The sequence below is a fragment of the Bos javanicus genome, chromosome 8 (assembly GCF_032452875.1).
Source record: "Bos javanicus breed banteng chromosome 8, ARS-OSU_banteng_1.0, whole genome shotgun sequence".
NCBI lineage: Eukaryota > Metazoa > Chordata > Mammalia > Artiodactyla > Bovidae > Bos > Bos javanicus.
In genome coordinates, this window is record NC_083875.1 from 38,846,983 (window position 1) to 38,874,372 (window position 27,390).

Consider the following 27,390-nt stretch of genomic DNA (forward strand, 5'->3'; position numbering starts at 1 on the left):
TTCTCTGCTAACGTATCTTCTCTTCCTCTACTGCTTTCTGCTCATATTCTTCCAGAAGGTATCTCTCTGGTCATTAAGTACACTAAGGGTTTTTTGCTTTAAGGTTTGAATTAATTTTCCAGGTTAACTTGAGCTGTCTACAGTGAATAGAAGTTATGTTCCTACTTCTTTTTTTTCTTCTAGTTCATGATCTCTAGTTTAAAAAGGAACATGAGTCAACCTCCACAAGACTTCTGTGATGGGAGATTTCCAGAGTATTCTGTGAACTCTAGGCTGAGTTTTTATTTCCAGGCAGCATAGCCACGAGCCATGATACTCTATTCTATGGATATTTTACTTCAGAAATGCACTCTCTGTAGCTATAAGGTGTTGTGATTCCTCCGTATTTATTTCTAATTGTTACATGGAGTCCACAAGAGTGTCAGTACTGTCTCTGAGATTTGGTCCAAGAAAGCCTACTGCTGTGTTCTCTGATGTCTTCTTTTCCTCATTTTCTTTACTGACTCTGATTTCACTTTATGACATTTTTCAAGAACTCTTTCTTGTTTAGAAGTTGCCACAGAGATATTCCTTTTAGCAGCCTCACAGAGGAAAAGTGTACCTAACACAATAGATCTGATACTGAACATCATCCAACTTCAAAGCACTATGTTTCTCAGCTGGGTAGTGTTTCTACTTCATGAAGTGCCCCTTCCCACCTTGGGATGATTGGCCATAAAGGTGGATCTTGAACTGCTGACCTAGTATGTTAGGACAAAAGTAACATTAGTGGGACTGGAAACTTCAGAAAGACTGTGATGCTGGACTGATGAGATGTTAGGAGATGTGGGAGAATTGAATGGACTAAAGCAAATGAGGAGTCTCCTACCTCACCCGTTTGGATCAGATACCATGGATGATATTGCATGGTTAGAAGGTAGACAGGTGAGAGAAAGAGCCAGAAGGAGGAGAATCAGGAGGTGGGCCTCCATTATTTTCCCCCAAGTTGGCACTCATTTTGGTATCTGACCCAAGCCACCCTCGTTTTATCCTTCTCCATGATCCAAGGTGCCATCACAGTGGTCCCTTCCTTGCTCCCTATGCTGGACTCCTTCCCCAAATCTCTGAGAGATTCAATGCCTGTTCTTTCCCATTTTGTATCACACTAGGATACATCCCTGTAAGTACTTCTGTGAAACCTCAATCAACAGTCAAAAGAGATAACTTACCTGAGAAGGTGACCTTACTGTCAGCAGGAAATAAGCCGTAGGTTCTGGTTTTCCCTTTCTAATATATCTCCTGCCATCTCATTTTGGTTTTATTCTCTGTGTCCTGCATTTTTATCTTTGGTGGTCCTTTGCTGTAAATTTACCATTCACCTCTTGGTTGGCCGCAATTCAGTTTTTAGTGCTTTATTTGAGACTTCAAGAGAATTATGCTCCCTGAGTTCTTGTGTGTTTGAAAATTTTTGTTGCTTTTATCTTTGAAGAACCATTTTATTGAGCCTAAAATTCTTAGATCTCATTTTGTTCCCCTGAGGTCTTTGTTCCACTGTTTTCCAATGTTAAATATCACATATCTGATGGCAGTCTGATTACCCCTTTACAAATGACAAAATTATGTTGCGTGAATGGAACCTCTTATTAATGGTCACATTCAAAGGTTTAGTGTAGTGACTCTAAGGCACCTTAGATGGCAGGCAGGTTATAAATGGTTCCCAACTGCATAGAGAAGGCAGGAAGTCTGATCATTTTGCTTAGTCCCTGTTTTCAGTTTCAGTATCTGTCTTCTATCACATTGCTGAACATCATTCTTTAAATGCTCTTTGTTTAGGCTCTCTTGGCGAATATGGCTGTGATGTTTGCAATCTACCATGGGTCCCATGGGCTGGAACATATTGCTCGGAGGGTACATAATGCCACTTTGATTTTGTCTGAAGGTGAGTCAGTTGTCTATTTTAAAAATTTTGGTTGTAACAAGACTGATAATTGTGAATAAGTAAAATTAAAAATTCACTGCAGTGCTCGCTTCGGCAGCACGTATACTAAAATTAGAACGATACAGAGAAGATTAGCATGGCCCCTGCGCAAGGATGACATGCAAATTCGTGAAGCGTTCCATATTAAAAAAAAAAAAAAACTCACTGCATGGCCAATGTCACATGCAAAATAAAAAGTCAGATAAAAACCTGGGAAGAATATTTTCAGCATCTGTGATTGACTGAGTGTTAGTATATTTAGTATACTGAGCTTTTGCTTTTGCTTTTTCCCCCAGACCCCATATACAAGAAGGATGAACACCCTGAGAAAAAACTGAGCAAAGGACATTAAATGTAATTTTAAAAGAAAGCACACAAATGAACATACATAATTTCAACCTCACTATTAATTAAATAAATGTAAATTTAAAGAATAAAATAATGTTTCTCCCATTACATTGGCAAAGATTAAAAAAGAATACTGATATTGGTATGACTTTTATGAGGGCACTTAAACAATTTGTATCAAAAACTTAAAAAGTGTCTACAATTTGATCCAGAAATTCTAGGAATGTTTCTAAAGGAAATAATCAGATAAGGATGTAAAGGGTTTCCACTGAAACATTATTTGCAATATTACAATCTTGGAAATAGCCTAAATGTCCAGTAATAAGTAATTAGTTAAAATTATGGTACACAATTTAAGTTTTAATATTATATAGCCATTAAAAATAATGATGGGGGTTTTGATCTATTGAAAAGCCAAGTGTTCATGATATGTTAAATACTTTTTTCAGGATAAAGAAGTATATATATGTGATATATTACAAATAGAAACACATACATATACACCCTTCTGGGAGGAATCTGTACAGAGGAATCTGGGAGGAATCTGATACAGAGGAATCTGTACCAAAAAGTAACCATTAGTTACTAGTGGATGGTAATTATGGTGATTTTTCCTCCATTTTTATATGTATTTCACAACTTTCTACAGCATAATAGTGAATATTTAATTTTTTAAAATTTGAAAGCAGCAACCAAATCTCTGGGTATGACCGGAACAGACTGTTAGTAGGATTTACCCTTCAGTTCTCTGTGAAGTGTCTGGGGCAGAAGGTCAGGTTTCTCTGTAGAGACCGGTGGCTCTCCTGTTTTGTCTAGGTCTCAAGCGAGCCGGGCACCAACTCCAGCATGACTTGTTCTTTGACACTTTGAAGATTCAGTGTGGCTGCTCAGTGAAGGAGGTCTTGGGCAGGGCCACTCAGCGACAAATAAATATTCGGCTCTTTGAGGATGGCACCGTAAGTCAGACTTTCAGTTTCATTTTACAAATTCTATAAATTTTCATGACTTTCCTCATTAAAATATCTTTTTATTTAAAAAAGATCTCAGTATTGGACCTTTGGGCGCAATCTGTTTCTTTGTAAACAATTTTCATTTCCAGTTTGGAACGCTGTGACTTTTTAAATGGTAATTCATTGTCAACTTTCCTTAAGGTGTTGTGTTTTCATACATGGAACTCTTAGGCACATATTTTGCTCACACTACTCCTTTATTCACAATATGACTGTTCAAGGTAAAGGCTATGATAAGCAATAAGATGAGGCAAGTTAAGGGAAAAAAATGGTGAGCTTATCTAGTACCAAAAGGGGTGCCCAGCAGCCCTCAGACGAGTTCAGATGTGGCTGTAAAACTCTGGATCTTGTGGAGTTTGGGACTGGACTAGACTGCTTTGCCAAAGAGTCAACCTGGACATAATGATATTCTGTTTTTTTAGGACAATGGAGAGTTTTGTCCAGCAATTTCTCCCCTTGGACTTCTCTTATTAGAGTTTCAGCCCTGATTTGTGTGTGTGTGTGTGTGTTCAGTTCTTTTTTTAAAGCTTATTTTTAACTGGAGGATAATTGATTTACAGTGTTGTGTTGGCTTCTGCTGTTCAGCAACATGAATCAGCCATAAGTGTATATATATCCCCTCCCTTGTGAGCCTCCCTCCCACCTCACCCCGCCATCCCTCCCCTCTAGATCATTACAGAGCACTGAGCTGAGCTCTCTGTGCTATACAGCATCTTCCCACTAGTTATCTATTTTAAACGTTGTAGTGTATATATGTCAGAGCTCCTCTCTCAGTTTATCCCACCCTCTCCTTGCTGCTCTGTGTCCACAAGCCCATTCTCTAGTCTGCATCTGTATTCCTACCCTGAAAGGGGTTTATCACAACCATTTTTCTAAATTCCATATATATGCGTTAATATAAGATACTTATTTTTCTCTTTCTGACTTCATTCTGTAAGACGGTCTCTTAAAGTTCATCCACCTCACTACAACTTCCTCAAATTCATTCCTTTTTATGTCAGCCCTGATCTTGACATTTAGAGCTGATGTTTTCCCTTTCATTTTCATTTCTATAGCTTGGTATTTCTCTTGATGAAACAGTCAATGAAAAAGATCTGGATGACTTGTTGTGGATCTTCGGCTGTGAGTCGTCTGCAGTAAGTAAATTAAAATACACACTCCTCATAAGGACTCTCTGGGGAGATGTCAGAGATGACCTTGCCTCTTGTGGGCCTGAGTTGTGAGGGAGAGGGGGCCCAGGAATGACCTTGGTGGCCTGCTGTTAAAATTAAACTACTGATTTTTCTCTTGCTCCCATGACTGCTGATAGTTAGAGGTCACTGCTCTGGGCCCCAGCCAGGACTGATTAGACAGGTTAGTGGGAAGGACTGTTAATCGTACTTAATTGAAGCTATTCCTAATACAAAGCTTCATAGCGTTTACATCTTGGTTATGTTGATTCTGGGAAAACTGACCTAATATGTGCCAGGTCGTTACTATGTGTTATGTCCCCAGAGTGAAAGTGAAAGTGAAGTCGCTCAGTTGTGTCCGACTCTTTGTGACCTCATGGACTGTAGCCTCCCAGGCTCCTCTGTCCATGGGATTTTCCAGGCAAGAGTACTGGAGTGGGTTGCCATTTCCTTCTCCAGGGGATCTTCCCGACCCAGGGATCAAACCCAGGTCTCCCGCATTGTAGGCAGACGCTTTACCGTCTGAGCCACCAGGGAAGTTGTTACATCCCCAGGATAGTGCTACATCAGACATATTTCCTGCCCTTATGGAGCTTCTAGTCTGTTGAGGATCTGAACAAGCACAAGAATGCAGTCTAGGTGAGGTATTATGATGAGCACTGTCTGTGATGAGCACAGAGGAGGGGCTTCTCACCAAGACTCAGAAGAAGTTCTCTTAAGTGGAGACCTGAAAGATAAGTAGGAGCTATCCAGACATAATTGCGGAGAAGGAGGATGGAGCTACAGGTGTTCCAGATGCTGGGAAAAGCCGCCACAAAGGCTAGGAGGAGAGAGAGAACATGAGAACTAGAAGCAGTGTGGGGTGACTGAGTTGGTTTCTAAAATGATGAAATAGCTGGGACATGTGAGGATGAGATTCTGTGACATGGAAGAGAGGCATCAGTAGCTACCTACATCTGTAGCAAGGTGTTAATCACAACACTCTGCAAGGCTTATAGCATAAGAGCCACTCAATAAATATTTGCTAAATGAACCAATGAAAGGAAGCAGAAATAGGTTCCAGAGTGTTTATCAGTGCTGTTCTGGTTGTCTAAGTTTTCTTTGAGACCTGACTTCAAATCAGAAAACAAATGTAAATTATCAAAGAAGTATTACACTGTTCTCTTTTAAACTAATTAATAAGCAAAACTGAATAAGTATCCTCCCTCTAGAATTCCACAATTAATTTAAATTTAATCACAGTATTTGTTCCATGCATTTGAGGAATTTAGGGAATACCCACTGAGGGCTCCAGAGAGCCATTCTATCAGCCTGGAGAAGAATGAGGAGCAAGCCATGTATCTAATTATATGTTTTGGATATTTTATCAGACATATAGTTTGCAAATATTTCCCCTGTTCTGTGGGTTGTCTGTTAATCCTCTTGATAGTGCCATTTAATGCACAAAAGTACACTTTTATCTATTTTTTTCTCTTGTTGCTCATGCTTTTGGTGTCATAAAGACATCATTGCCAAATCCAAGGTCATGCAGATTTGCCTCTATACTTTCTTCTAAGAGTTTTGTAATTTTATTTTTTTTATTTATTAATATTTAATTTATTTATTTTGGCACACTGGTTCTTAGTTGCAGCATGTGGAAATCTTTAGCTGCAGTATGTGGGATTCAGTTCCCAGACCAGGCATCAAACCTGGGCCCCTCTACATTGGGAGCGTGGAGTCTTAGCCACTGGGCCACCAGGGAAGTCCCAGATATCATAGTTTTAGCTTGTGGATTTAGGTCCTTAATCCATTTTGAATTAGTTTTTGTGTATGGTGCAAGATAAGGGTCCAATTTCATTCTTTTGCATGTGTCTATCCAGTTTTTTCAGCATCATTTGTTGAAGAGCCTGTTCCTTATCCTACTGAATGGCCTTGACATTTGTATTTTATTAGAATTGTTCTCAAAGACAAAAGAGCAGTGTCAGATAAGAATCCTTACTTGAGCTTTATCATAGTAAATTTTTAGATAGCCCTTTAAAATAATTTACTGTAACTTGCTTCATTATCCATGGAACATGCAGGAGATGTCAATTTTTGTTTTGGCAGTAAAAATTGTACAGCTTCTATTTACTGTCGCTAAGTTCAATGGAACTTAAACATGGTATTTTGAAGAATTTGCCACACTGCATGACCCTGACCTCTGTCTTTGCACCATGCCACATGTCCCTGATGGGGGGTGGGAGGTTGGGTGGTAGGGAATTTCCGGTGCTCTATCACAACACATGCTTAATGGAAGCCTGCTTCGCATGTGGTTCCAGGCCTGATTTCCGCGCTTCAGTGTCTGTGATCTCTCCGTGCAGGAGCTGGTTGCTGAAAGCATGGGTGAGGAGCGGAGAGGTATTCTAGGGACTGCCTTCAAGAGGACTAGCCCATTCCTCACACATCAAGTGTTCAACAGGTTTGTGTGGCTTGTGTGACTTCTGCATTGGGAGCACAGTGGATAGTGGCTTCCACTACAATACAGTTATTGTGGTTCAGCCTGAGTAACTGCTAAATCCCAGTTCTAACCTGGGCACAAAGCACATCATATTTCCTGATGGCTCTGCTTCCTGGGTACCATAACCCATAATTCTACTCCTGATAAGATGGGAGTTTGGATGTGAGGTTGCCAGGCTGAAGATCATACCCAGGGACTCAGCAGCGTCTTCTTTCCAGCCCTTTCTCTCATGCCCATGGGCAGCTTCTTGTCCTAGGGAATCCTCTGTGGTCTGTGGGGGGTGGTCCATGCTCTCTCTCTGATACTCTGTGGGCATGTTGCTCATGGCCTAATTTGACCTGTATGTTGAAGGTAGATCTCAGTGTATCTTAACCTTTTAGAAAGATGTGTGTGGGCTCTTATTTAATTATATTGGCCTAAACCCTGTGTTCTATGTTCACAGCTATCACTCAGAAACAAATATTGTCCGATACATGAAGAGATTGGAAAACAAAGACATTTCCCTTGTGCATAGCATGATTCCACTGGTAATTACTGCCTTTATTTCCATTCCCCACCCCACCCTGATTCCACCTCTTTGGGTCACACCTAATATGCTGCAAGAGAGGTGAATGGTTGGCCTTTCAGGGAGATGGGAGGACTGATGAGATGGAACATAGGAAGTCACTAACGTAATACACTTTGGCTGTGCTTCTTAAAGGGGTCCTGTACCATGAAGCTCAACAGTTCATCTGAACTCACGGTAAGTAGGTCATGTCTATTAAGAGGGGACTTACCAGAAGCAGTGTCTTGGCTTGTGCATAAGTAGATAATGAGAGAAGCTGCCACTGGGACTGTGATTAATAACTACTTTAGAAATCCCTTACCTCACTCTTAAACAATCTTGGCAGAAACCCTAACTTTATCACAACCTGATCATTTACATTTATGACTGAAATTATTTTTAAATGTTAAAATAAGTAAAAATATAGCATTTATGTCTTCCTACCTCTCCTACCCCAGACTCCCTTTTAAATCTGCCATGTTAAAAGCTTTTATCAATTTGTAGTTGTTAAGCTCAGGTGGAATTAAGCTTTCTATAAATCATTTCTCGGTCCCAAAGGGTTGAGATTGAGGTTTTAATTTATTCCTTGTATCAACAGAAGGTTTTTGTATCCTGCTGTGGTGTTTGGTAAGTATCTGTACTAGGCCAGCATGTTTATTTTTTTTTTTCTATAGGATTATTCTGACATGACAAATCACATTAGGAAAAGAAAATCATTTTCTATTATAATAGGATTTTCTTCATTTACTTTTATGTTGGCTTTTTGTTCTGCTTAATGAAAAAAAGAATAATATATATGCTATGCAAGAGTTTGAATAAACCATGCTTGAAACAACTCATTGAGTTTCATGGATATAAATCAATTTGGGGGCCTTTTTGTTCCTCAAAAAATAGGAAAAGGTTATATTTTTGTGTAAGTGCCCTTTCCGGGGCCACTGTGACTCACTTGTACAATGAAGACAGTAATAGTACTTACTTTATAAGATTGCGGTAAGAGTTAAATGAATGAATTTATTTAAAGTGCTTAGATTAGTGCCTGACACATAGTAAGCAATTTCTGTGTTAGCCATTGCTATCATCGTTATCATCATTATTAAAGTTAGTATTGTTATTACTATTACAATGTATACATATGCATATGCTTTCTCCTCTTGCTCTTCAGCCTATCACATGGAAAGAATTTGCAAACATCCACCCCTTTGTGCCTCTGGACCAAGCTCAAGGGTACCAGCAGCTTTTCCGAGAACTTGAGAAGGATTTGTGTGAACTCACTGGCTACGATCGAATCTCTTTCCAGCCTAACAGGTAAAGGGATTTCTTCTTCTGTCTTTTTAGTTATCTTTTGTAGTATAATACCCCCTGGGATGGATGACTAGACGATCCAAAGTGGCCTCATTTTCAGAGCTGGGCAGGTAGTGATGGCTGCTGGCTTGGAGTCCAGTTGAGTATGTGGACCTCTCCAGTGGTTGCTGAAGCTCCCTCACAGAATTGGGTCTGGGTTCAAAGTGGGGTGTTCCAAGGTGGAAGGATGTGGAAGCTGCAAGCCTTTTCAGGCTCAGCCTCTGGAGTTACACAGCATCCCTTCCAGAGCATTCTATCCGTCATAGCATTTTCAGTTCACTTTAGTTCAGTCACTCAGTCATGTCCGACTCTTTGTGACCCCATGAATTGCAGCACGCCAGGCCTCCCTGTCCATCACCAACTCCCGGAGCCTACTCAAACTCACATCCATCGAGTCGGTGATGCCATCCAGCCATCTCATCCTCTGTCGTCCCCTTCTCCCCCTGCCCCCAATCCCTCCCAGCATCAGAGTCTTTTCCAATGAGTCAACTTTTCGCATGAGGTGGCCAAAGTACTGGAGTTTCAGCTTCAGCATCATTCCTTCCAAAGAAATCCCTGGGCTGATCTCCTTCAGAATGGACTGGTTGGATTTCCTTGCAGTCCAAGGGACTCTCAAGTGTCTTCTCCAACACCACAGTTCAAAAGCATCAATTCTTCTGCGCTCAGCTTTCTTCACAGTCCAACTCTCACATCCATACATGACCACTGGAAAAATTTAGGGCAGCCCAAATTAAATGTGGAAGGGGCCAACATGTGGTTGTGAATGTGGAAAATCCTGGTTCACTGTGGCCATCTTTGAAAGGTAGTTGCTACATCCATCTTACCGTTTAAGAATCAGAATTGAGCTCCTTATAAGCAGCAATGCCTCAATCTAGTAGGACCAGGAGAGTCTGGATCCTAGTTTGTTATGTCAATAACCTTGAAAGATCCTTTCCCCTTTTCTGGCCTTAGTCTCTGTAAAATAAAAAATTTTGAGCAAAAGTGATTTTCAAAAACAGGCAAGCTCACAGAAATGTAGTGGCCAGTCAAGTGTGACTTTGACACTCCTCCCAGTGAGTACTGGGGTCTACAGTCCCTCTTGTATCTGAGTGGAAGTTTGTGACTGCTCCAACAGAATGCAGTGGAAGTAACTAACTACGCATGGCTTTGGAGACTAGGACTTAATGGAAACTTTGAGACTCTTGACCCAATCATAGAAGAGCAAATCTCTTGTCTGGTGCCTTCCTCCCTGCCATGGACTCTCTGAATGGTTTCTGTAGGCATCTTTTGATACAAGTTGACAATGGCCCTTCTGTGAGCTTGATGGTAACAGAAGAGACGGTAGACATTAGCTCTTCTCCCAGCACAAACCTCTTAACTAGTCAGCAAGTCTCTCCTATGTAAGATGCTTAGCAGAACATTGTATAAGATGGCTCTCTGTAGAGGATGAGTGGATCCTCCAAGGTTGGAGGATCCAGACTTATTTGGAGGCTCCAAATCAAGTTTCCAAACTTCATTTGGAAAAGAAACAACAAGCATATAAGATACCTTATTATGTTTTGCATGGAAAGGAATGGAATACATTTGCCTTTAAACATGAAAACAACAACAAAAACAGAAGGACATCATAACATCTCCTGGGTACTTGTTAAAAAATATAAATTCCTGGGCCCTCTTCGAGACCTACTGGTTTTCAGGGGTTGAGACTAAAAATCTTTGCTTTTAAGAAGCAACCAAATGATTCTGATGCATATCCAGCTTGGATCCACTGGATCTGTGGTCTTTCTGTCTTCATGGGAATAGAATGGCAGGCAGACATGTCATCAACATCTGAGGATATCTTCAGAAGAGGAATCTTGTGTCTGCCCCCAGCTTCTCTACCTCCCACTACTCAGTGTGGTTTCTCCACCAGCAGTCACAACATTGGCATCACCTAGAAGCTTGTTAGAAATGCCAAATTTCTATTTCAAGATTAAAAAATCAAGTGATTTTAAAACTGAGCCAATTTATCGGCTCACTTTCTGAGACAGAAAGTAATCAGATCTTAGTCAGATACTATCACACCTTCCCTCCTGTTTTGGTAACATAGGTAACAGCAGAGCCGTACACTTTATGAAAACAACATATCCCATACAATACAAACCCTTTAGGAAGAGGGCATGTGACAAATAAAAGGACACAAAACCTTTTTAATATTAGACTCTCAAACACCCATTTCATGAATAGGACGGAACTGACGTTTATGAAAGTCAGGTGGTAGTATACCTTCATTAAAAAATCATCATGCAGCTTTTTTTTTTTACGAGAGGAACCTGAGTGAATTCACGTGAGGCAGTACCTTAATTAAGTATTGACAATGAAGAAACTGCCCTCTAGTGATGGAATATGATCACATCTTCTGTGTCTTATTGGAGAGCTATTTTGCAGGACCACTTTAACATGTTTTAAATCATTAGCTCTTGCAAAAAATTGAGGTCCTCTGAAGAGTCTCTAGAAGACTGACTGAAGGATGAGGAGGTTCTCCTTTTGTAAAGCAGTGGTTCCTAGGCCTGGGCTGGAAACTAGACTTATATGATGAGTCTATAAAAAATCCTTTTGTTCAGCTCACAGTCCCAGATAGAATCAACATCTTGATGGGGAAAGAGTACGAGGAGGGAAGGGATGCACACATGGGTTTTTCTTTAAGAACCCCCAGGTGATTCCAGCTTGCAGCCAAGGTTGAGAACCATCATCTTACAAGTTTCTCTCTTCTCCTCAGTTAACCTGATGCTCTTTCTCTCTCTTACTCTCCTCATTTGTATGATTGCCAGTGAGACCCCATTTTCCATGGAGGAGGAAAAGAAATCATTATTATTTTGTAGTTCTGGGCAGTGATGCCTTCTCCAGCTCAGAACTTCCTGGACACACCACCCATTTCCAAGAGCTGACTTCAGAGTTACAGAGGCTCCTTTGAAGCTTAGTAGATATTTCTGGTCCTAAGCAGAGGCTGCTGTGACAGATGGGGAAATGCCTCCTTCTTTGTTGGGAAAATACAGGGGCTATGTTTCCAGTGAGTTAGGAAATTTGATGTCTCATTCGGGAAAAGAGAAAGGCATCTACCACGTATTGTATGTGAATGATTTTATTTTTAGCTTACTACAGCCTCCATCTTGGTTTATTTGTGGTAGTTTTTTTTCCCAGGTCTTATAATTCTGTGTTCCAGGTCTCAGAGTCAGTCTACCACAGTACCAACTACTTACAGTTTAGTTCGTCACGATTTACTGCTGGCTAGTGAAATCTCAGGGGCCAATGTAAGCTTTATAGTTACTGTAAGAAGAAACACAAGTTTCTTGACCACTCTGCACAGAAAAAGAATTCAGTGTACCATGTTAGCCACCGAAGTTACACTTGTAAAACAGGGGGCTTAGTAATCTCTTATTATCAAGGGACCATTTCCTGGTGCTTTTATTATGCCTGACTAGTTGGAATTGGTTAATGTGTCTATATAGTTCTAGAGTCCAGTCACTGAAAGTTTAGAATCTGAATATGTTTCCCTTCAGTTTTTGTTACTGCATGATATTTAAAAGGTAAGTATGGCATAATTTTTAGGAAATAGCATCAGCTGCTACTTCCTAAAATATTTTCTACCTTAGTTTTTCATTGTGGTGAAATATCCAGAGCATAATTTATTATTTTACCTGTTTTTTAACTGTCAAGTTTAATGGCATTCATTACCTTCACATCATTGTAAAACCATCAAGTTCCAGAACTTCATCCATTTCCAGAACTTCTTTACCTTCCCAAATCGAAATTCTGTACCCATTAAGCAATACTTCCTCACTTAGCCCGTACCCCAGCCCCTAGCAACCATGATTCTACCTTCTGTCACTATTAACTTGGCTACTCTAGGTGCATCATATGAATGAATCATACAATATTTGTCCTTCTATCTGGCTTATTTTATTTAGCATAAGATCTTCAAAGTTCAACAATGTTGTGGCATGTCAGAATGTCTCTCGTTTTTAAAGGCCGAATAATACTCCATTGTATGCATATACCACATTTTGTTTATCCATTCACCCATCAGTGAACATTTGGTTTGCTTTGACCTCTTGGTTATAGGGAATAATGCTGCTGTGAACACTGGTGTACAAATAACTATTTGAGCCCTAGCAGTTCTTTTGGATGTATACCCAGACATGAAATTATTGGATATATGGTAATTCTATGTTTAATTTTTTGAGGGACTGCCATACTGTTTTACAGATCTATGCAGAGGCATAGATGGAAAGAGGATCAAAGGATGGACACCCAAATAATTATCTCAAGGTGATAGAATTTCAAATGATATTTACTTTTTGTCTTTATGGTATTTTATATTACTAAATTTTTTTTAAAAATCATGATATATATTTTTAATACAATTCAAAAATGTTATTTTTATTGTGGGGGACATGCATATGGCAAAACACTTAAATTCTTAATAAGATGCTTACAGATTCATTTTCACTCTGGCACTCCTGATCTCAGGGGAACCTGCCCTGGGGTTGAGGCAGACCACCTGTCTTCCTTTGCAGCAATGCAGTACTCAAACAAAATGAGGCAGGCTTGCAACAAAGGGAAAAAGAGCCAAGCTCTGTAGAATAGAGGAATATTTAACATCAAGTGGACTCGAAGTGCAACTCTACGGTTCTAAAATGCCTAAGCAGGAGAACTGCAATTTTCAGGCATAAACCTGAGTGTTTCTGCATGTTTTCCTGATGACTCTGCTGGACTCCACTCCTGGGCCCTCATAATGTCTTCCAATCCGGCGCAGTCCGGTGTTACGCTCACAGAAGGCATTTATTCTCTCTTTTGCTAGTAGTTCCTGCCTGGATGGAGGCTGCCATATGGCCTTTCTCTTCAGTGTATTTTTTTTTCTGAGGGGAAACCAGCAGCGTAAAGGAAAGGTTAGCACCCGGAATATGTCAGGTCCCCAGAGCTCTGTTATGTGGCTTCCTCCCTAGAGCTAGGTGTAGTTTTGTCTCCTGTACAGCAAGCAAGGAACACTGCCTTCTTGATTTGACTGAGATTTCATTGAGGTATGGCTGATAAATGTGGATGATGAAGGATTTTATAACCATAAACTGTGGCATGAAATCTTTGCTTCGAGTAGCCAAGCCTTCACTTGGTCTATTTCCTGCAACAGTTAGATCCCAAAGTTGTTTAAAGAACTTAAAACACAAATGTCAAGAAACTTGTTCCCATTTCTCTTATTTATTTGCTCAGTCTATGAACCTAGAGAGTATTTCCAGCTTGGTGGAGAACATAACCAAATAATATTTAATTACCTTTCCATTTCTTACTGTGCCCAGGACAGCTTGCTTCAGCTTGCTCCCCATACCACGGTGACACTCTGAAAATCATTCAGCAGCACACAAATAAATACTCTGGGAACTGCTAGGTTAGAATTATGATGTACTATTTGAGGCAGACATAAACAGTAATTAACACCTTCCATGGATATCTAAAGTGAAAGACAAGCTGGAATTATTATTCACTTACTTGGCTTATAATAGTGCGGAAGTTGTTTTTGTCTTTAAAAACTGCGAACTGTGATCTTGAGTGTAGATGGAACTAGCAGTTACTTTCCTGGAATCTCCTCCTGGTAAGGTTCTTAAACGAGATGTAAACAGGACACACTCAATGACTCTCCAACTTGATTATACATGAGAATCACCTGTAGGGCTTGTGAAATTGCTCAGCCCCACCACCACAGTTTCTGATCTAATAAGTCTGGATTGAGGCCTGAGAATTCATATTTCTAATATAATCCTGGATGGTGCTGATGTGCTGGTTTGGCTACCACACCGTGAAAACCACAGGGCTGCAGGGCTTTCAGTCCTGGCTTTATATTAGAATTACGTGGGGAGCCATGTCCTCCCCACCTGTAAACTAGCTACATTGGAATCTCCTCCAGGGGCAGTACCCAGGCTCACTGAGTGTTTAAAAAGCCCTTAGGTGATTCTAATGTACATTATTGGGTTGGAAAGTGTGTTGCCCTGGAGGAACCCCAAAGAAGGAGGTTTAGTTAGATGACTCATATCTTCCAGTGGAGTGAACTTTAAAACTGGCCTTTGAAGGCTAAGTCATGATCACAAGATCATGACTGTGGTGTGCAGATCACTGTATGCTGTGCTTAGTCACACAGTTGTGTCCGACTCTTTGTGACACCGCCCCCGGCCCCGGACTGTAGCCTGTCAGGCTTCTCTGTCCATGGGGATTCTACAGACAAGAATACTGGAGTAGGTTGCCATTTTCTCCTCCAGGGCATCTCCCCAGCCAGGGATCAAGCCCAGGTCTCTCACATTGCAGGCGGATTCTTTACCATCTGAGCCACCATGGACAACAAAGAGCATCAAACACTTGATATTGGCCATCTCCCTCCCCTTCTTTCCTAAGTTCATGGTCAGTGTCATTGAGCAGACATGTCATTGATCATTTCTGACTTGCTTTCCTAGAGGGCCTAGGGCTTCCCTTGTGATTCAGCTAGTAAAGAATTCACCTGCAGAGCGGAAGACCTGGGTTCGATCCCTGGATTGGGAAGATACCGTGGAGAAGGGAAAGGTTACCCACTCCAGTATTCTGGCCTGGAGAATTCCATGGACTGTATAGTCCATGGGGTTGGGAAGAGTCAGAGATGACTGAGCAGCTTTTACTTTCATTTTCCTAGTGGGCCTAGTGCAGCTTCAGAACCCTGCCCTACAGAGAGCTCTGGGAGGCCAGATATCAGAGACCCTCTCTGATGAGTGACTGATATTCCAGGGAGATACTCGGACTGCTAGAAAGAGAAAGAAGATGAAGGATGAAAAGAGCCATCTTGGGGGAAATATAAAGCAATGAGAAGGATCTCTTCTCCCCAGTTTCTTGACTCTCAAGAGTATATTTGGATTTTTTGCAATTTGTAAGGTTTTGGAGGGGTTGTTGTAGTTCTTCAGTCATTTAGTTGTGTCTGACTCTTTGTGACTCCATGGGCTGTAGCACCCCAGGCTTCCCTGTCCTTCACTATCTCGTGGAGTTTGCTTAAACCCAAGTCTATTGAGTCAATGATGCCATCCAACCATCTCATCCTCTTATGCCCCCTTCTTTTCCTGCCCTCAGTATTTTCCCAGCATCAGCGTCTTTTCCAGTGAATTGGCTCTTCACATCAGGTGACCAAAGTATTGACACTTCAGTTTCAGCATCAGTACTTCCAAAGAATATTCAGGGTTGATTTCCTTTAGGATTGACTGATTTGATCTCGTTGCAGTCCAAGGGACTCTCAAGAGTCTTCTCTAGCACCACAGTTTGAAAGTATCAATTCTTTGATGCTCAGCCTTCTTTAGGGTCCAACTCTCTCTCCGTACATGACTACTGGAAAAACCATAGCTTTGGCTATACAGACATTTGTTGGCAAAGTGATGTCTCTACTACTTAATATGCTGTCTAGGTTTGTCATAGCTTTTCTTCCAAGGAGCAAGTGTCTTTTAATTTCGTGGCTGTAGTCATCATCCAGTAACTTTGGAGCCCAAGAAAATAGTCTGCCACTGTTTCCATTTTTTCTCTATTTATTTGCCCTGAAGTGATGGGACCAGATACCATGATCCTAGTTTTTGAATGTTGAGTTTTAAGTCAACTTTTTCACTCTCCTCTTTCACTTTCATCAAGAGGCTCTTTAGTTCCTCTTTACTTTCTGCCATAAGGATGGTGTCATCTGCATTATCTGAGGTGACTGATATTTCTCCTGGCAATCTTGATTCCAGTTTGTGCTTCATCCAGCCCAGCGTTTCACATGATGTACTCTGCATAGAAGTTAAATAAGCAGGGTGACAATGTACAGTCTTGATGTACTCCCTTCCCAATTTTGAACCAGTTCATTCGAGGGATGGTTCTTGCATTTGGCTGAACCCCTAGAATTCTGATTCAGTACACTTGGGGTGTGAGCCAAGACTTTATATTTCTCCCTAGTCCCCCAGGGATATCTGGGGATGTTGAGCTTGAAAACCACTGCTTTAAGGTGCTCTTGAGATATCAGAAAGGTTAGGTTGGCTAGATCCATCCAGATGTTTTTTGCCCAGAATTCAAAGGTTAAGCATAGAATTTATAATTTATGTCAAATTAGATAGAGATTGGTAAGAACATATTGAGGGGGTTTTATTTAAAGGTATTTGAAGCAGAGACCTAGATACTGTTGGGAATATTTGAGTTATGCAACAGAGAGTTTGATTGAATTCCTTCTGAGGTATGGAAGCATATCCTCTTTATCCTGCCTGTTTACCATGTTTTCTCACTTTATCATGTTTTCTTGAGAGTGGTCCTCTGAGGTTGCCGTGTACTGATTCAGATCATTTTGACACAGTAGCTGTTTTGTTAATCCTTCTACTGTGATTAGTTTTACCATAATGTCAGTTTCTTAGCTAACATTTCACTTGGGTCATTTTTTTTTATTCCTAACTACTTGAGGATGGTATTTTTAAAGTAAAGAAGGGTTTAACGAGGATAGTTTGGCATTAAAATGTTGAACATCAAAACATTATTTGTCACAAGACACTTCATGTGGTCTTCATACTCTGGCTCCCAAGCGCAGTGTGGTTCTGCAAGCCTTTTGCAGAGTCATGGTCCTGTGAAATGTCCAGTTCCTCCGAGAAGGCCACTCCTGTGGACCTCACATGCAGGCAGGACAGGGTTCTGGTCCTTCTCAATGTTCTCCTGAAGAGGACCTTGCAAGACCTCGGGTTCTTTTCATTCATCAACTTATCAAGACCACAACAACTAACTGCAGGCAATAGAGATCAAGCCCCGAGCCTTTGGAGTGGGTGCACTGACTTCAAGACCCTAGAATACCAGAGAACTAACCCTAGGAAGTACCAAATGGTGAGAACTCACACGAAAGAAACCACTTGAATACAAGACCCAGCATCACCCAACCACCAGTAGCACCCTGTGCGTGACGCCTCATCTAAACAACAAACAAAACAAAAATACAAACCCAATCATCAGCAGACAGGAGTACCACCTCACTCAGCCTTGTCCATCAGAGGAAAAACAAACAAACACAAACAAAAACTCAGCACAAATCTCACCTTATACCAAGCTTACACAAACCACTGGACCAACCTCAGGAAGGCAGAAACCAAAAGGAGGAAATAATTCAACCTTCTTCAAGGAAAGAGTTCAACTTTCCTTGAAGCTTGGGAAAAGGAGACCCCAAACACAATAAGTTAAAAAATTAATGAAAAGGCAGAGAAATACTACACAAATGAAGGAGCAAACTAGAAACACAGAAGTCCAAATAAATGAAGAAGAAATAGGCAGACTACCTGAAAAAGAATTCAGAATAATGATAGTAAAAGTGATAAAAAAAAAAAACCTGGAAAACAAAATGGAGACAATGCAAGAATCAATTAACAAAGACCTAGAAGAATTAAAGAATAAGCATACAGAGACAAACAACACAGTTGCTGAAATTAAAAATACTCTAGAAGGAATCAATAGCAGAATATCTGAAGTAGAAGATTGAATCAGTGAGCTGGAAGATAAAATGGTGGACATAACTTCTAAAGAACAGAATAAAGTAAAAAGAATGAAAAGAGCTGAGGACAGTCTCAGAGACCTCTGGGACAATATCAAACATACCAAGATTTGAATTATAGGGGTCCCAGAAGACTAAGAAGAAAAAAAAGGGTATGAGAAAATTTTTGGAGACATTATAGTTGAGAATTTCCCCAACATGGAAAATGAAATAGTCAAGTCCAAGAGGGGCAAAGAGTCCCATACAGGATGAACCCAAGGAGAAACATGCCAAAACACATACTAATCAAACAAACAAAGACTAAACACAAAGAATATTAAAAACAATAAGGGAGAAGCAACAAGTAACATACAAGGGAAACCCCATACATTTAACAGCCGATCTTTTAGCAGAAACTCTGTAGGCCAGAAGGGAATGGCAGGATATATTTAAAGTACTGAAAGGGAAAAATCTATAACTAAGATTACTGTACCTGGCAAGGATCTCATTCAAAATTGATGGAGGAATCAAAAGCTTTTCAGACAAGCAAAAGTTAAGGAGAATTCAGTACCGCCAGACCAGCTTTACACAAATGTTTAAGGGACTTATATAGTGAAGAAATACAAAAGAAGAAAAAAGATCTATAAAATCAAACCCAAACAATTAAAAAAATGGCAATAGGAGCATATATGTCAATAACTACTTTAAATGTAAATGGATTAAATGCTCCAACCAAAAGACACAGACTGGCTGAATGGATTAAAAAAAATAAGACATATATATGCTGTCTATAAGAAACCCACTTCAGACCTAAAGACAAATATAGACTGAAAGTCAGAGGATGGTAAAATAGATTCCATGCAAATTGGAAGCAAAAGAAAGCTGGAGTAGCAATCCTTATATCAGACAAATAAACCTTAAAATATAGAAAATTACAAGAGATAAGGACACTACATAATGATCAAAGGATCAATCCAAGAGGAAGACATAACAATTGTAAATATCTATGCAACCAAATAGGAGCACCTCAATACATAAGACAAACACTAACAAACATAAAAGGAGAAGTTGACAGTAACACAATAACAGTAGGAGACTTTAACACCCCACTCACACCAATGAACAGCTCATCAAAACAGGAAATTTATGAGGAAACACAAATCTTAAGTGATACATTAGATGAGATGGATGTCATTGATATCTTCAGGACATTCTATCCAAATGCAGAAGAATATGCTTTCTTCTCAAGTGGATATGGAACATTCTCCAGGATAGACCACATCTTGGGTCACAGTCAAACTTCAATAAATTTAAGAAAATTGAAATCATATCAAGCATCTTCAACTACAAGAAAAAAAACCTGTAAGAAACACAAACACATGGAGATTAAACAACATGTTTCTAAATAACCAACAGGTTACTGAAGAAATCAAAAAGGAAATCAAACAATTTCTAGAAACAAATGACAATGAAAACATGACAACTCAAAATCTATGGAATGCAGCAAAAGCAGTTTTAAGAGGGAAGTTTAGAGCAATACAATCCTACCTCAAAAAATAAGAAAAATATCGAATAGACAACCTAACTTTACACCTGAAACAACTGGAAAGGAAGAACAGAAATAACCCAAAATTAGTAGAAGGAAAGAAATCATAAATATCTGAGCAGAAATAAGTGAAAAAGAAATGAAAGAAACAATGGTAAAGATTTATAAAACTAAAAGCTGGTTCTTTGAGAAGATAAACAAAATTGACAAACCTTTAGCCAGACTCATCAAGGACAAAAGAGAGTAGAATCAAATCAACAAAAGTAGAAATGAAAAAGGAGAGGTTACAACAGACAGTGCAGAAATACAAAGGATTATAAGAGACCGTTATGAACAACTATATGGCAATAAAACAGATAACCTGGAAGAAATGGACAGATTCTTAGAAAAGTTCAACCTTCCAAGACTGAACCAGGAAGAAATAGAAATTATGGACAACCCAGTCACAAGCACTGAAATTGAAGCTGTGATCAGACCCTGAATAGCCAAAGCAGTCTTGAGAAAGAAGGATGGAGCTGGAGGAATTAATCTTCCTGACTTCAGATTATACTACAAAGCTACAGTCATCAAGACAATATGGTGCTGGCACAGAAAGAGAAATATAGACCAATGGAACAAGATAGAAAGCCCAGAAATAAACCCATGCACCTATGAGTACCTTATTTTTGATAAAGGAGGCAAGAATATACAATGGGACAAAGACAGCCTCTTCAGTAAATGGTGCTGGGGAAACTGGACAGCTACATGTAATGAAATTAGAACACTTCCTAACAACACACACAAAGATAAACTCAATGGATTAAAGACCTAAATGTGAGACCAGAAACTATAAAACTCTTAGAGGAAAACATAGGCAAAACACTCAGTGACATAAATCAAAGCAAGATCCTCTATAACTCACCTCCTAGAGTAATGGAAATAAAAACAAAAGTAAACAAGTGGGACCTGATTAAATTTAAAAGCTTTTGCACAGCAAAGGAAACTATAAGCAAAGTGAAAAGACAACCCTCAGAATGGAAGAAAATAATAGCAAATGAAGCAATTGACAAAGGATTAATTTCCAAAATATACAAGCAATTCATACAACTCAATACCAGAAAAACAAACAACCCAATCAAAAAGCAGGAAAAAGACCTAAACAGACATTTCTCCAAAGAAGACATACAGATGGCTAACAAACACATGAAAAGATGCTCAATATCGCTCAGTATTAGAGAAATGCAAATCAAAACTACAATTAGATATCACCTCACACCGATCAGAATGGCCATCATCAAAAAGTCTACAAACAATGCTGGAGAGGGTATCGAGAAAAGGGCACTCTCTTGCACTGTTGATGGGAATATAAATTGACACAGCCACTATGGAAGATGGTATGGAGATTCCTTAAAAAACTAAGGATAAAACCACCATATGATATGACCCAGCAATCCCACTCCTAGGCATATACCCTGAGGAAACCAGGGCTGGAAAAGGCACGTGTATCCCACTGTTCATTGCAGCACTATTTACAATAGTGCTAGATGCCCATTACAACAACCTAGATGTCCATCGACAGATGAATGAATGAATAAAGAAGTTGTGGTACATATGCACAATGGAATATTTCTCAGTCATAAAAAGAAACACACTTGAGTCAGTTCTGATGAGATGGATGAACCTAGAACGTATTATACAGAGTGAAGTGAGTCAGAAAGACAAAGATAAATATCGTATTCTAATGCACATATACAGAATCTAGAAAAGTAGCACTGAAGAATTTTACCGGGCAGCAATAGAGAAACAGACATAGAAAATAGACTTATGGACATGGGGAGAGGGGAGGAGAGGGTGAGATGTATGAAAAGAGTAATGTGGAAACTTAATTAGCATATGTAAAATAGATAGCCAGTGGGAATTTGCTGTATGACTCAGGAAACTCAAACAGGGGCTCTGTAGCAACCTAGAGGGGTGGGATGGGGAGGGAAATGGGAGGGAGGTCCAAAAGGGAGGGGATATATGTGTACCTATGGCTGATTCATGTTGAGGTTTGACAGAAAACAAAATTCTATAACGCAACTATCCTTCAGTAAAAAACAAACAAAAAACATTATGTATCACAAGAAATTAGGAATAGTGCTTCTTTTGAGGGAGTAAAACTGGTAAGAATTAGGGGCTTTTTTTTTTTTTTTTTTACCTTAAGCTTCATCCCTTTTTTCATTGATGAAGTTTTTAAAAAATCAGAATGTATTACTTTTATAATACTAATTTTAAATTCATCTGTAAATTGGGTGGCATTATCCCCATGTGACGGATGGAGACTAAGATCCAGAGGAGCTTGTTGTCTAACTACTTGAAAAGGGACATCAGGTCAAGGAGAGCTTTGACATTAGAAGCAGGACTGATTCCTCTTTTTTCTTTTTCAGAATGCTATTTCAGTTGCTTTGTCTTTACATATAAATTTTAGAATAATCTTATATCTACAAAAATCTTGGTTTCATTGGATAATAATGCATATTTTAGCTTCCAAATGTTTCAGTTTTTGCAATGGGCTAGGTGTTAGATATTATAGATGGGAAGGAATTCACTTCATATTTAAATTTACAGTTTATCACTCAAAAAATCTTTTTCACAAAAATGTCTTTTTAAATGTAATATTTTTTAGGGACATCGTGTAGAAAACTTAAGAATTTCAGATGTTGTTACAAATAAAATAGGCCCACTGACTAATAGACAGCTTAAAAGAAAACTTCTCTGAAACTGCACATTAAATGTGGCCATTGGTGTGTGAGCTACAATGATGTGTTGACCTATTTAATGATTTTCTGAAGGATATCTAGAGAAAATTAAAACAAGAATAATTAAAAAAATGTATAAACCTGAAATTATAAGCACCTAAATTTTCAGTTATGATCCATACATAACATGATCATTTTCTCTAGAGCACATTTTTAATACCTTTTGACTTGTATCAATACAACATCCCACTTTGACTATTATAAATAAAACATGCTACTGTTTTCTCAGTTCATGAATAGTATAATTCAGCTTGAATTTGGGTGACTTCTAGGATTCACCCTAAGTCATGAATTGTAGCATATTCTGCAGTCATGCAAAATGGGTTCTATGTTAACTTTTTCATAAGTTTAAAAACCATGCAGAAATTTAATTTTTATTTTATAGTAGATTTACAATGTTGTGTTAGTTTTGGGTTTATAGCAAAGTGGGTCACCCTTAAGATTCTTTTCCTATTTGGGCCATTACAGAGTATTGAATCGAGTTCCCTGTGCTATGCAGTATAATCCCTTGGTTTTGAATAGGTGTCAGAAAACCACTATCCTAGCTGCCCTTCCACATGTAGTACTTTTCTGATGAGTTCTCAGTCTGGGTTATGCAGATAAGCAGATACTGTTCATAATGCTTTTTCACCAACAGGTGGCACTAATAATTCCCTTTATTTTCATAGTACCCCAGGAATAATCCTTGTGTAGGATTTAGAATATATCTTTGCACTTTTTTGGAACATGACTGATTTTAAGAGTATCTAAGCCAGAAAACATCCAGCATTTCTGATCAAGTCTTTGGCATACTGCCTTTCTCTTAGATTACTGGCTCCTAGCTCCAGTCTCTTCTTTCCTTCTTTGATTGATCTTCCAACACAAGATGAGTAGAAGTCATGAGAAAAACACAGAAGGAAATACAAAATCCATTTTTAAATTTTTATTGGAGTATAGTTCATTTACAATGTGTTAGTTTCCACTATACATCAAAGTGAATCAGTTATACATGTAAATATATCCACTTTTTAAAAAAATTCTTTTTCCAAATATTCCATTACAGAGTATTGAGTAGAGACAAAGTCCGTTTGTTGAAGTCCTTTTCCATGGGCGAAATGATGACATTAATGTTGTCTGGACTGAAGAAGAACTCAGTTTTGAACAGATTGACTAAACATTTATTGCAGAGCTGCTCCATGCATAATACTAGTCTATACATTTCCTGAGGTCAAAAAAAAATATATAAAATGCTTCGTGGTGACAGCAATAATGGTTCTCATTTACCTGTGTTTTGTCTATGCACCATAGTGCCTGGCAAATAGGAAGTGCTTAATTCTGGAGCAGCTTACACTTATCATTATTCCTTAGCTCATCTAGTCTCTTCTGTTGCTCTGTGGCACCCACACTGTGGTGGGTGGATTCACACTTTGGATTCACCACTTTGCTTTATTCCTCAGCCAGACCCCAAGCCTTGCACCTCCAGATGTTTTCCTCTGCTCTGTCCTCTTCTCATGCTGAGCCCTAAATCGTCAATTCTGCCATCTCCTGACACCGAGCCATCAATGTCCCTGTACTAGTTTGCAGATATTTCAAATTCAGCTGGTTCTATCCCACCATTTTCTCAAAAAATGTTTTCTAGGGCTCAAGCTTAGCTTTTCATTTAGAAATTAAACAATTATCTAGTTTATTCTTAAGCTTGTTCTTTTTTAGAGTATGATCTCATTATTACGGGGTGACCAGGAGGGATGGGTGCCAAAACCACTGGGCCTTCCACAGAGTCAAAAGATGGTGTAATTTTTTGAAATGGAGGAAACATGCATTTTGAATGGGATTAAAAAACCTATTACTCACTTCCTTTCCTTCCTGCAGAGAGTACTGAGAACATTAAGTAACAGTTTATGATTGACTCAGCACCCCTCCCTGGAATGTTAGTCATTAAGTGTGCTCTAAAAGTGGTGCCTTCAAGGACTGCTGAGATGGGTATGGCCAGCCTCTAGCTGCCGTGAGTATGTGGGGCTTAGGAAAGCTGACCCGAGTCTGTCGGGAATGGTACCACACTCAATTACACTCAATTAATTGTACTCAATGTACAATTCCTTTGCCGTATAATCGGATCATTGACTAAATATTTAGTGATATTAAGAAATTATTGTTCCTCATTTTAGGTGTGATAATTGCAATTATATTTTAAAAAATAATTCTTATCTTTGAAAGATACATATTGAAGTTTGAATTGATGAAATGATATGATGCTTGAGTTTTGCTTCACAATAATCTAGTTCAGAGTGAGAGGGTTAGTGAGGGATATAGGTAGAAACAAGATTGACCATAATCTTTTAATTTTTAAAGCTGGATAATAGGCACAATGTGGTGGTCCCTTACATTCTTCTCTCTACTTTTGCACAGTTTTGGAACTTTCCATAATGAAAATGATTTTTTTTTAGATGTATGGTCCTGAGTGAGAGTTGAAATCCCATCTCTGAGTAGGAATGGGTGAGCTATAGTGCACAGACCAGGTGTTGTTCTGGTTGTTCAAGGCTTTAGGCTCATTCAGGGGTCCTAGGCGAGCTTACTGTTTTCTAGGAGGGACTTTGTGTCACATGTTGGTGAACATACAGCCCGTACCTGACGAATACTGAATGAGTACATGAAGGCAGAGAGGCATAAAGCTCTGACCCTTTTCTTCGTGTCTTTGCAGCGGAGCCCAGGGGGAATACGCCGGGCTGGCCTCTATCCGAGCCTACTTAGATGCGAAAGGAGAGACACACAGAACGGTGAGCGTCAACGTGCTTACCACTGGAGTGGGGTGCGGGGAGGGCAGTGGGTTCAACTTTAGGGTCCCTTTTGTTCTGAGGGACACTCCCTCCAAGTCTTCTTGGAAGAAGTTGGAGAAACACATAATCAAGAAACAAATGTCTATGAAGTGGCTATTACGATCCTTGACTCTAAGACGTTTCACTGGACCATTTTGAGGAAAAACATTTTGAGATAAAAGTCTTCTTAAACCCAGTCTGTAAAAGTTAGCCAGTTGGCTGCAGAACTGCTGCCCCCAGGGAGCAAAGGGTGTAAGGGGAAGGAATGTTGCCATTCCAAGTCTCCCTCCTTGGCTCAGCCCTGGCCCCAGGCCTGGACAGAGGGCAGAGGGCAGAGACCAAGCTTTCATTCTTCTATAACTCCTACTGTGCCTGAGCACAGTTCTTGCCCTATGTATGCTCAAAAAATATTTGTTGAATAAATAAATTCCTTATTAGTGATTCTCAGCTCTCAACAACAAAAGAAGACGTGGAGCAGAGTTCACGGTTCTGTTTCATCGTTTGCTGTGAGTTAGAGTCTAGTCTCCAGGGTCCAAACTGCTTTTGGAGGCCCTTGTGGGACCAGCAGGTGCTAATGGGCACCACAGACCTCCACTAATCCTGAGGCAGTGCCCTTAGCCGATGACCTAACAACACAGGCTTCAGATTGTGGCCGAAGGAGGCCTGTGTTCCTGGTGGTTGGCCACGCTGACCTTGAACTTCATGAGCTGTGGAGATGACATTAGTGGGTAGGAATCAGGAGCAAGTCACAAGCATCTGCCCAGCCTGGGAAGTTTAGAGAAAAAGGGGCCGGAGTCCTTCTGGCTGCACACAAAAATAGGGTGCAGCTGGTGGTAGCCCAGTCTTAGTCCATTCCTAGTTTTATTAAAGATGGAAGATTATTTATGGCTAGTTACCTGGATTTTGCAGGGAAGAATTTAAATACTATTTTACTTTCACAAAATGGGAGGAAAAACTTATTTCTCCCACCTTCTTGATATCTCAACTTTTAATTTTTTTTTTCACTTGGGTTTGAATTCTTCGATTTTCTAAGGAAGGGTTAGTTTGGAATTAAAGTTGTTCTTTGTACCTCAAAATGTCAGTGCTTTCATAGAGTCAGAAAGGAGATGTTGGGATTCTGGTTATCCAATGAGAGGCTGCCAGATGACTGACATTTAGAGTTGCCTTTTCTATTTTTCCTCTGTGGCTTCCTTGTACTGAGTAGCCCCTGGAACTCTTTGTTATTCATGCTCTTTAACCATGAAGTTTCTGGGACTCCGGGAGAGGGAGCCATTCATTCTGTGTTACCATCTCCATGTTGTTCCTGCTTTATGGGGAAGCCGCTGGGATCTACACTGTGGTGCTTGTGGAAGGCCTGTGACCAGCTAGAAAAGGCCAGCTAAAATACAGGTTCTGTCTACTCTGTGATGCTTCCCATCCTGCACTGGTTCCTAGTTCTCCAGGCTGACCCCAGGAACTGTTTGTTAATGTCCAGGAGAGTGAAAGTGAAAGTGAAGTCGCTCAGTCGTGTAGGACTCTTTGCGACCCCATGGACTGTAGCCCACCAGGTTCCTCCGTCCATGGGATTCTCCAGGCAAGAGTACTGGAGTGGGTTGCCATTTCCTTCTCCAGGGGATCTTCCCCACCCAGGGATTGAAACCAAGTCTCCCGCGTTGTAGGCAGACGCTTTACTGCCTGAGCCACCAGGGTAGTCCAGTGTCCAGGAGCTGGGGGCCAAACCAGAAAGGTCACAAAAAAAGGATGAGAGACTGGGCCTGGGCAGAGTTCTCCTAGGTTTCCCAGTGGCTCAGAGGTAAAGAATCCACCTGCCAATGCAGGAGACCTAGGTTCGACCCCTGGGTTGGTTAGATCCCCTGGAGAAAGAAATGGGAACCCACTCTAGTATTCTTGCCTGGGAAATCCCATGGACAGGGGAGCCTGGCGGTCTACAGTCCATGGATCAC

The 27,390-nt window shown here is 40.0% G+C and overlaps 1 protein-coding gene and 1 non-coding gene across 3 annotated transcripts in view; both read left to right on the top strand.

Annotated features, from left to right (window-relative positions):
- The window catches only part of GLDC (glycine decarboxylase), an 89,602-nt gene that overhangs the window by 36,164 nt on the left and 26,048 nt on the right, over positions 1 to 27,390 (top strand). The window contains exons 9-17 of one of the 2 annotated variants that reach the window (XM_061425320.1): positions 1,813 to 1,918; positions 3,122 to 3,261; positions 4,371 to 4,451; positions 6,824 to 6,921; positions 7,403 to 7,487; positions 7,661 to 7,702; positions 8,667 to 8,809; positions 13,070 to 13,132; positions 25,333 to 25,408. In XM_061425320.1, coding sequence (XP_061281304.1) covers positions 1,813 to 1,918; positions 3,122 to 3,261; positions 4,371 to 4,451; positions 6,824 to 6,921; positions 7,403 to 7,487; positions 7,661 to 7,702; positions 8,667 to 8,809; positions 13,070 to 13,132; positions 25,333 to 25,408 — 834 coding nt within the window. The remainder of the gene's footprint in view (positions 1 to 1,812; positions 1,919 to 3,121; positions 3,262 to 4,370; positions 4,452 to 6,823; positions 6,922 to 7,402; positions 7,488 to 7,660; positions 7,703 to 8,666; positions 8,810 to 13,069; positions 13,133 to 25,332; positions 25,409 to 27,390) is intronic. The other variant, XM_061425321.1, reaches the window with a different exon arrangement.
- On the top strand, positions 2,000 to 2,106 carry LOC133253578 (U6 spliceosomal RNA). Its single transcript, XR_009738353.1, has one exon. It is a non-coding gene; the product is annotated as a U6 spliceosomal RNA (small nuclear RNA).